The 9,865-nt window shown below is 44.4% G+C and overlaps 1 protein-coding gene across 1 annotated transcript; it reads left to right on the top strand.

Moving 5' to 3' along the window:
- Window positions 1–4,151: 4,151 nt before the first annotated feature.
- Window positions 4,152–9,587, top strand: LSM8 (LSM8 homolog, U6 small nuclear RNA associated). Its single transcript, XM_073619825.1, has 4 exons — window positions 4,152–4,300; window positions 5,755–5,795; window positions 7,162–7,289; window positions 9,361–9,587. The coding sequence occupies exons 1-4, from the start codon at window positions 4,270–4,272 to the stop codon at window positions 9,449–9,451; spliced, it is 291 nt and encodes a 96-aa protein (XP_073475926.1). The 5' UTR covers window positions 4,152–4,269; the 3' UTR covers window positions 9,452–9,587.
- Window positions 9,588–9,865: the final 278 nt, after the last annotated feature.

Below are 9,865 nucleotides of genomic sequence, written 5' to 3'. Positions count from 1 at the left end.
GAAAAGGAGAAACGGCAAGTCTGCATAACAAAGAGATTCTGGCAGTGAAGTGGAGGGACAGAAGGGATGTGTACATATTGTCTTCCATCCACAATAACACCTATGTGGAAATCCCCAGAAGGAATGGCCCCACCCAAAAACCAACATGCATCCATGAATACAATTTGTTTATGGGGGGAGTCGACTTCAACGATCAAATGTTGGAATCATACCTTGCCACAAGACGGACATACCATTGGTACAAAAAAGTAGCAATTTATTTTTTTCAATTGGCCATATTCAATTCCTATATCATTTACCGCAACTCCACCCAAAACCCCCAACCCTTCCTTGGCTACCAGGAGGAAATTTACACTGCCCTTATATTCCCGAACGGCCCACCAGAAAACATCCGATCAGATGTTGTTAGTCGACTCTCCGAACGTCACTTTCCAGATAAACTCCCTCCCAAACCAACAGGCCAAAGACGTCAAAAAAGATGTAAGGTGTGTACCAGAGCAGGAGTCAGAAGAGACACATCTTATTATTGTGCACAATGTCATTCCCAACCAGGCCTCTGCATAGGTGAATTTTCCGCCGTTACCATACTTCACTAAATTATTAGTGAAGTTATGGTAAACGTAATCCTGCCTTCACACCCCTTATGCCACTGCCTGCTCTGTAACTGACCCTGGCTTGTTATTCGACCACGCTTCTGCCTGATGATTTTGTACATACCGCTGCCTGATCTGGAACTGACCCTGGACTGTTATTCGACCATGCTTCTGCCTAAGGATTCTGTACATACCTCTGCCTGATCTGGAACTGACCTTGGACTGTTTGACTATGCCTCTTGCCTGCCTCTTGGACTGATCTTGTACCCTGCAACTGGACTTGTGGGATTCAACACAGGGGTCTCACATATGTGAGGGGCTCCAGAATAATTTTTCTGGATGAAGAAATTAATTTTCTTTGTTTTCTCATTCCTAGATTAGGGTCTGGAGACTGGGAGGCTTCAAAGAGATTTGAGTGGGAGAAGCCTCTACCCCTGTCCCCATTCTGTCCTGAAGGAGGCCCTACTTCTGCCTGCTGCCTGTAGGACTTACTGCCGTCATGCCTCTGTTTGTCGCACTGACCACAGCACATGGACCATGTTCCTGCCTACTACCAAGACCAATATTTTGGCACTGCTGACAATCTCTGCCTGCACTGACCCTGGAATGTATATGGAGAGTATGCCTGCCTGCTGCCTGTACTGACTATGGTCAGTATTCCTGCCTGCTGCCTGAAAAATTGTGTTTGCTGTTGCTGACCAAGTCCCTGCCTGCTGCCTGGACCAGTGCTATCCTCCTGTGGACAACTGTACTACTAAAACCACAGGTAATCTTTTGTTTACCCTTTGCTCAGCATAATGTATTTTGGGGTGTAATTCTTGGTATGTGCATGCTATGTGTCCCTGGAACACCTGACGGTGTTCCTTGCATGTTGGATCTCTGTATGTGGCCAGGCTGTGTAAAGGTCTCACACATGTGGTATTGCCATACTCAAAAGGAGCGGCAGAATGTATTTTGGGGTGTCATTTTTGCTATGTAAATGCTATGTGTTGGAAATATCTTATAAACGGACAACTTTGTGTAAAAAAAAAATGCGTTTTCATTTTTTTCCACATTTTCCAAAAACTTCTGGAAAAAAATGAACCGTTCAAAAGACTCATTATGCCTCATAGATTATACGTTGGGGTGTTAGCTTTCCAAAATGTGATCATTTTGTGGGAGTTTCCATTGCCCTGGTGCTCCAGGGCCTTCAAAATGTAATAGGTGGGTGAGAAATGAGATGTGTAATTTATGCTCCTAGAACACCTGAAGGTGCTACTTCAATGTTAGGCCTCTGTATGTGGTCAGGCTGTGTAAAAGTCTCACACATGTGGTATCGTTTTACTCAGGAGTAGCAGAATGTATTTTGGTGTGTTATTTTTGCTATGTAAATGCTATGTGTTGGAAATATCTTATAAACGGACAACTTTGTGTAAAAAAAAATGCGTTTTCATTTTTTTTCCACATATTCCAAAAACTTCTGGAAAAAAATGAACCATTCAAAAGACTCATTATGCCTCATAGATTATACGTTGGGGTGTGTGCTTTCCAAAATGGGGTCATTTTGTGGGCGTTTCCATTGTCCTCGTGCTTCAGGGCCTTCAAAAGTGTAATAGGTGGGTGAGAAATGAGATGTGTAATTTATGCTTCTAGAACACCTGAAGGTGCTACTTCAATGTTAGGCCTCTGTATGTGGTCAGGCTGTGTAAAAGTCTCACACATGTGGTATCGTTTTACTCAGGAGGAGTAGCAGAATGTATTTTGGGGTGTTATTTTTGCTATGTAAATGCTATGTGTTGGAAATATCTTATAAACGGACAACTTTGTGTAAAAAAAAAATGCGTTTTCATTTTTTTCCCCACATATTCCAAAAACTTCTGGAAAAAAATGAACCATTCAAAAGACTCATTATGCCTCATAGATTATACGTTGGGGTGTTAGCTTTGCAAAATGGGGTCATTTTGTGTACGTTTCCATTGTCCTGGTGCTCTAGGGCCTTCAAAAGTGTAATAGGTAGTCAACAAGTTAGATGGGTAATTTATACTTCTTGAACACCTGATGATGCTCCCTGCATGTTGGGCCTCTGTATGTGGCCAGTTAGTGAAAAAGCCCCACACATGTGGTATTGTAATACTCAGAAGGAGTAGCCGAATGTATTTTGGGTTGTCATTTGTGGTATGCACATTCCATGTGAGAGAAATAAGCCATTACAATGGCAATTTTCTGAAAAAAATATAAAGAAATAAAATAAAATCTTAATTTGCAAAAAATTGTGGGAAAAAATGACAACTTCAAATAACTCACCATGCCTCTTACTAAATACCCTGGAATGTCTACTTTCCAAAAAGGGGTCATTTGGGGGGCATTTGTACTTTCCTGGCTTGTTAGGGTCTCGAGAAATGAGATGGGCCTCAGTACATCAGGTGTGATCATTTTTTTATGATTTGCACCATAGCTTGTAGACTCTATAAATTTCACACAGACCACATAATATCCACTAATTTGGGTTATTTTTACCAAAGATATGTAGCAGTATAAATTGTGGCCAACATTTATGAAGAAAAATTGCTAATTTGGAAAATGTTATCACAGAAACGAAGAAAAAAGCATTTTTTTCAAAATTTTCGTTCTTTTTTCATTTATATTGCAAAAGATAAAAAACCCAGAGGTGATCAAATACCACCAAATGAAAGCTCTATTTGTATGAAAAAAAGTACAAAAAAATCATTTGGGTACAGTGTTGCATGACTGAGTAATTGTCATTCAAAGTGTGAGAGCACTGAAAGCTGAAAATTGGTCTGGGCAGGAGGGGGGTTTAAGTGCCCTGTAAGCAAGTGGTTAAAGCTGAGCTCCACCCAAAAAGGAAAGCTCCACTTGTCTGCCTCCTCCCAAAATGTGGCAAATGTGACAACGGAGACAGACAAGTGGAGCTTTCCTTTGTGGGTGGAGCTCTGCTTTAAAATAACGCCGTGCTGAATAGCAAAAAACGCCCTGGTAATAGAGGGGAGAGGGGAGAGGGGAGAGGGGAGAGGGGAGAGGGGAGAGGGGAGAGGGGAGAGGAGAGAGGAGAGAGGGGGAGAGGAGAGAGGGGGAGAGGGGGAGAGGAGAGAGGGGGAGAGGGGGAGAGGAGAGAGGGAGAGAGGGGAAGAGGGGAAGAGGAGAGAGAGGGGTGAGAGGGGAGAGAGGAGAGAGGGAGAGAGGAGAGGAGAGAGGGGAGAGGAGGTAAAACTTTCTGGAGGCCAAGTGGTTAATGATAATGGATGCAGTGGCAGCATGCCCCTCTCTGTTATACAATAAAATAGTCCAACATCGCTGTGCACTGCTATGACCCTGAGGCCTGCTTCACAACTATGCATTTTTAGTGCTTTTTGCACTACAGTCCATTTAACATGGTTTCCTATGCATGTGCAAACCTGCAAAAAGCACTAAAATTGCATAGGTGTGAATCAGGCCTTGTCTGTGTTTCTGAGGCAGAGCTGCATTGCTCTGGGCGTAGCCTCGCAGTAATGCCAATTATACCGCATTTGTTCTGCATAGCAGCGCTTCTTTCTGCGCGGGCTACGGAAACATGGCGGACAAGGGTCACTGGACGGCGCTCTCTAGTAGGAGTAGTCGCGGGGAGATGACGTAGGAGAAGCGCCGGAGCGGTTGTTTCTGTACGCTGAGTGAGTGAGGTGGATTGCAGAGAACCGGTAGTATGGCGACAGCTCTGGAGAACTACATCAATCGTATCCTGGACTGAGTGTTGGCTTTCTGGCTTGTAGTTTACAGTAGTTGTGACTGGTTTATTGTGCTGTATGTGTGAGCTGCGCACAGTTGTTTTTTTCCTGTGTATCCTGGGAATATTTCCTACTCTGCCTGCTCACAGCAAAGCTGAGTTTTGGTCACACAGGACAGAGCAACAACTTTACTGTCTCCTTTCTCCGCAGCGAGGTTATGGTTGTCACCTTATTCCTTTAAAGCTAGACACACATGAATTATACAGGTTCTGAGGCTTATCTAAGGCACTGAGTGGGTTTATTTAGCACCTTAACCACCCACAGAACCTGTGTAATTAATATATTAGGTTCTAAAGGAATGAGGTTGCACCCGTAGGCGAGGAGCGTACCCTGCCCGCACCCCCCGTAGGCGAGGAGCGTACCCCCGCACAAGACCCCCCCCTGCTTGTAGGCGAGGAGCGTACCCTGCCTCCACCCCCCCACCCCGTAGGCGAGGAGCGTACCCTGCCTGCACCCCCCCCCCCCGTAGGCACGGAGCGTACCCTGCCCGTACCCCCCCCCTCGTAGGCAAGCAGTGTACCTTGCCCGCACCCCCCCTGTAGGCGAGGAGTGTACCCTGCCCGCACAAGACCCCCCCCCCCCCCCCCCCGCCTGTAGGCTAGAAGCGTACCCTGCCCACACCACCCCCCCCCTCGTAGGTGAGGAGCGTCCGCTGCCCACACCCCCCCTGTAGGCGAGGAGCGTCCGCTGCCCGCTGCCCGCACACCCCGTCCCCCCCCCCCCGTAGGCGAGGAGTGCACGCTGCCTGCACACACACACACACACACACACCCAGCATAGAGGACAACAAAAGAAGGAACCCCAAAGAAGGAGCAAAGGTGTGTCTTCCTTGTGTTGTCCACCGGGATGTCTGTGCAGGCAGTGTCCTCACATCTACAAAATCTTATCAATTAGGATACATACATGATGGGAAATGAGGTCCCTGATGAATCCAATATGGTGAGTAATGACGTTCAGTGTCTGCGCTTCCTGATAGGAAGTTCAGGGAAGTGGCACACAGGATGCAGGGGTACAATGAGACAGTGGGGTTGATTTACTAAAACTGTATCATGCACAATCTGGTGCAACTCTGCATAGAAACCAATCAGTTTTTTGGCAAAGCTTAATTAAACAAGCTGAAGTTAGAAGTTGATTGGCTACCATGCATAACTGCACCAGATTTTGCCCTCAACGGTTTTAGTAAATCATCCCCAGTGACTTTCTGAAAGTCTGTGTTTGCAGAGGGTTAAGCACATCCTTACCTTTGACATTACCTGGCCAGCTATACTTGCCATGTGGGGAAGGAAAAAAAATGTGTCAGCTGTGGAAGAAGCATGGATCCCTAGTGGTGGATGTACATTAATACATTTTCATTTAACTGCATTGCCTAAAACCAGTTTACGTCCTTAACAGACATTTTTCAGGAACAGTTGCAGTTATTACAGCGGACGGGAGGATGATTGTGGTAAGATTTTCTGTTTGAACAGAGCTGTTGGAATAATAGCTGTGAATGTGTTAGTGTTGTGCCGCTGTTGAGGTTGCTTATTTTTTTGGGTTCTTGGACACGGTATTGATGAATCAACATCAGATTCCTAGCAGAAAATTCCTGTAAAAAAAAAAGCAAGGGTGGGCTGTACGATAAATAAACTCATTCACATGCGTAAAACTTCTTCTAGCTGTTCTTAGATGTGTTTTTTGGCACATATACTGTCCAGCACTGCAAGTTTTTTTTTTTTTTTTTTCCTTCCTGACCTATACAGTTTATATGCCTGTGTGTACAGGCCCAGTAAAAACAGTGGGCTGAAAAACTCGCCTGAATACATAAAAACTCCATGTTTTTAGGCATCTGTGTGCAAGAGCCCTTAGGGTCTGTTCACACCACTGTATCCTAAAAGCACACATTTTCAGAGAATTTTAAAGCCCTGGTAAAGGTAATTATTTTTTACTAAAATAAAAAAGATGTCCTACTTGCCTGCTTGGTGCACAGAGCAGCCCTGAACCTCTTCTTCTGGGGCCCCCCCTAGCACTTTTGGCTCCTCCTCTTCTCCATGTGCCAATATAGGAAGCCACTTTTAAACGTGGGCTTGCTCCCGAGCTGGGCTTTGTGTGTCGATTGATCCACACAAGGCAGCCTCAGCCCTGCCCCACTCTCTGCTTACTGGATTAGCAGCAGGAGCCAATGGCTTCTGATGCTTTCAGCTAAACCTTTGTAAGAGGGCAGATCTGCAGACGAAAACAGTGCTGGATTGGTTGGGGGGGGGGGGGGGGGGGACAGCTACTTAAAGTGTTACTGAACCCACAACAGTAAAATCAGTCTGTATATGCAGTAAAGCATGCTTGTTATACTCGCTGTGAAATGTAAGGGGTTACTTCTCTGCATTGTGTAGAAAGGCTGTTTGATCCTGTCTTCTCTGATCCCCCCCTTCTTCCACAGTCCCCAATCCATCTGCTGATAGTACAGAGTCCTGGTGGCACTCTGCACATGCTCAGTTTACTGTGTATTGCCAGAGAGTTTTTTCTTTTTTTTGGGGGGTAGGGTGCGTGTAATCAGCACTCTCCAGACAGAGGGTCATGCAGTCTCATAGGACGGTCAGATGAGAATAAATTCCTCCCGAGCGGTGCTCGGTCAGACACTGATAGAAGTCACAAGACTGCTATTTACTGGTGATGAGAAAAGGTTTTTAGCAGTTTATATTTACAAAAATAATTGCATTTCCATGTTCTGTTTACTGTGGGAGATCAGATATAGTGAATCCAGGGTCCTGAGTTCAGTAACAGGGAAATGTGTATTTATATGCAATTACTTCATTGTTTGTTTTATTTCTTTCAAGGGAACACTCAAGGGTTTTGATCAGACAATAAACCTAATTTTGGACGAGAGCCATGAGCGAGTATTCAGCTCTTCACAAGGAGTGGAGCAAGTAGTACTGGGACTATACATTGTACGAGGAGACAACGTGTATGTATTGTGATTTTTAAAATGTTGTATTAATTATGTATTGTATGTGTTTACCTATACAACCTTTGAAACTGGTGTTTGTAATGTGGGGGTACACACAAGACGTTTTGGTCGTGTTTTTTATTTATGTTCAACCCAGCGGGCTGAATGGAAAAAAGATTGACATATTGCTGTACTAACTTAATGATGTTAGTGCAGTGATCTTCCCCACGGTGCTATTGTGTTCTGACAGGGAGACTGCCCCTCCACCAGAACACACTGATCATTACTAGCAGCCATTGGCCGATTGGATGCTGGTTTCCCAACATGACTGTTCAACAGCAGCTGGTCATAAGAATAGCTTCTGTCCAACAGACCGCTGTACATATGGGCCGAAAGAGGGCCGGTTCTTGCTGAACTGGCTGATTTTCAGCCCTTGTGTACCCAGCCTAAGGCTAAAAAAAGCTTTATGTACCACACAAAATCTGTGTTGATTACTTGAAGTGCTCCCCACCATCATCTTCCATGTAGACACTGGCTTGTTATGAACTGCCAGGTATACTCAGTAATATCAGCCTGGATTTGTCCCTGGCCATCACATGGTGCAGTGCAAATTTATTGCTAGTGCTGTACACATGTATCTCTTGCAGGGTGCCCTGTGTCCTGACACTGTGACCACCAGACTTATTTATTTATTTGAATTTTTGGTACTGTAGTGTCATATGCACTGCAATTGCTGGCATTTTCAGATCAGGACTAAGGAAGAAATGTGTACTGGGGGGAAGGAAGGTTGAGGAGAGGTCTGTATCACGGGGAAATTTGGTGAGGGGAGAGAGTTCTGCACTGAGGAGGATTTGGGAGGGGAGGAGGGCCTTGAAATCTTTATTGTGGGGATTTACTCTGGGAGGAGGGGGTCATTTTTGGCTATAGTGTGTACACTGGCCTGTACATTACATATTTCTGACCCTTGCACTCTGTGCCTTACATACTCCTGACCCATAGCAGAGTAGGCTCAGGTTTTATTAACCACTTGCTTACTGGGCACTTAAACCCCCCTCCTATCCAGACCAATTTTCAACGCTGACGCACTTTGAATGACAATTGCGCGGTCATACAACACTGTACTGAAATGAAATTTTTATCATTTTTTCCCCACAAATAGAGCTTTCTTTTGGTGGTATTTGATCACCTCCTGCGGTTTTTATTTTTTGTACACTAATGAGGTGGCACAGGTGGGCACAGATATGCACTGATGTGGCACTGGTGAGGCGGCACTGATGGGCACTGATAGGCAGCAGTGATGGGCACTGATGGGTGGCAATAATGGGCACTGATCAGTTACACTGATAGGCAGCACTGCTAGGTGGCACTGATTGGCACTACTGGTGGGCATTGATAGGTGGCACTTTGGGCACTGTTGGCACTTTGGGCACTGTTAGTTGGCACTGTTAGATGGCAAAGATGAGGCAGATGTGCCTCTTCCACTTCGGGACTTTTGGGCCTCTCATCTGAGCCGGTGATCGGCTTTTTTTTCTACTCGCGCTATTTCTACTCCCGGGAATTCAGGTCCGTGCTGTGGCCATCATTCGGCCATAGCGCAGATGTCAAGTGGTTAAACCATGTCCCTTCAGGGCCCTCTCACTGTTACCGCAATTTGACCTTACCCACAATTCTCCAAGGCATGCATAGCACATGCCACATCATCTCTCTACTCATAATGCCTTAGCTTTTTGATGTTTAGGCCTTTCGTGTCTGCTTTTTATTCCAAAATTCCATGCCAAATGGTGTGTTAAAAGTGGGGTGGGGTTTGTGGATGTGGCTACAAGTGAGGTGTGTGATATATATATATATATATATATATATATATATATATATATATATATATATATATAAATTTTTGGTCATGGTCAGTAGGGTGTCACAAGATTTCACTTTGAAAATTTGGTAACCTTAGTACAGAATGTGGTAGCACCCTGGGCAGTACAATGCGCCTTGTCTTGTTTGTTTATAGCAGCACCATAATTCACAGGAAGATACTAATTGAATATTGATAAGGATTTTCTGCTTTAACTCTTTCCATCACTCACTACAGAGCGGTCATTGGAGAAATAGACGAGGAGACGGACTCTGCATTGGATTTGGGGAACATCAGAGCAGAACCTTTGAACTCTGTTGTAAATTGATCCCTGTGTAAATAATTAGCTGTACATGATTTTATTCATTATATATGTTTTCTTACAAGCGTTTGGATAAACATCATATGTATTATTGTTGTTGTGTTTAGTTTATTGTGTATAATAAAATGTTTGTACATTTTTAGACTTTTTCTTCATGCTACTTATGTCTGTATTTAGGCTATTTGCTTTGAATTATAAAGAAGTAAAAGGGCAAGGAATCCAGGCTGATATTCTTGCACCAACTGGATTGCTGCTGTTAGTGGATTTTGATTTTCTTATTTTCACTTTTCAAGCTGTAATTCAGATATCATCGCAGGTTTCAATATTATATCCATTCTGTATAGCAGTTCCCTCTGCAATAGATGATTCATTACACTGTCAGTGGTGAGCACCATACACTTATCAGGGGTCTCCCTCTTA

The sequence above is a fragment of the Aquarana catesbeiana genome, linkage group LG03 (genome assembly GCF_042186555.1).
Source record: "Aquarana catesbeiana isolate 2022-GZ linkage group LG03, ASM4218655v1, whole genome shotgun sequence".
Classification (NCBI taxonomy): domain Eukaryota; kingdom Metazoa; phylum Chordata; class Amphibia; order Anura; family Ranidae; genus Aquarana; species Aquarana catesbeiana.
The sequence above is the reverse complement of the archived record's forward strand: the minus strand, read 5'-3'. Positions and strand labels throughout refer to the sequence as shown.

Excerpts from the sequence above, each read along its gene's own strand:
- LSM8 (XM_073619825.1), top strand. The coding sequence starts at position 4,270 with ATGGCGACAGCTCTGGAGAACTACATCAATC. Across the intron at positions 5,796-7,161 it reads CGGACGGGAGGATGATTGTG|GGAACACTCAAGGGTTTTGA; the intron begins GTAAGATTTTCT and ends ATTTCTTTCAAG. Across the intron at positions 7,290-9,360 it reads ATTGTACGAGGAGACAACGT|AGCGGTCATTGGAGAAATAG; the intron begins GTATGTATTGTG and ends CACTCACTACAG.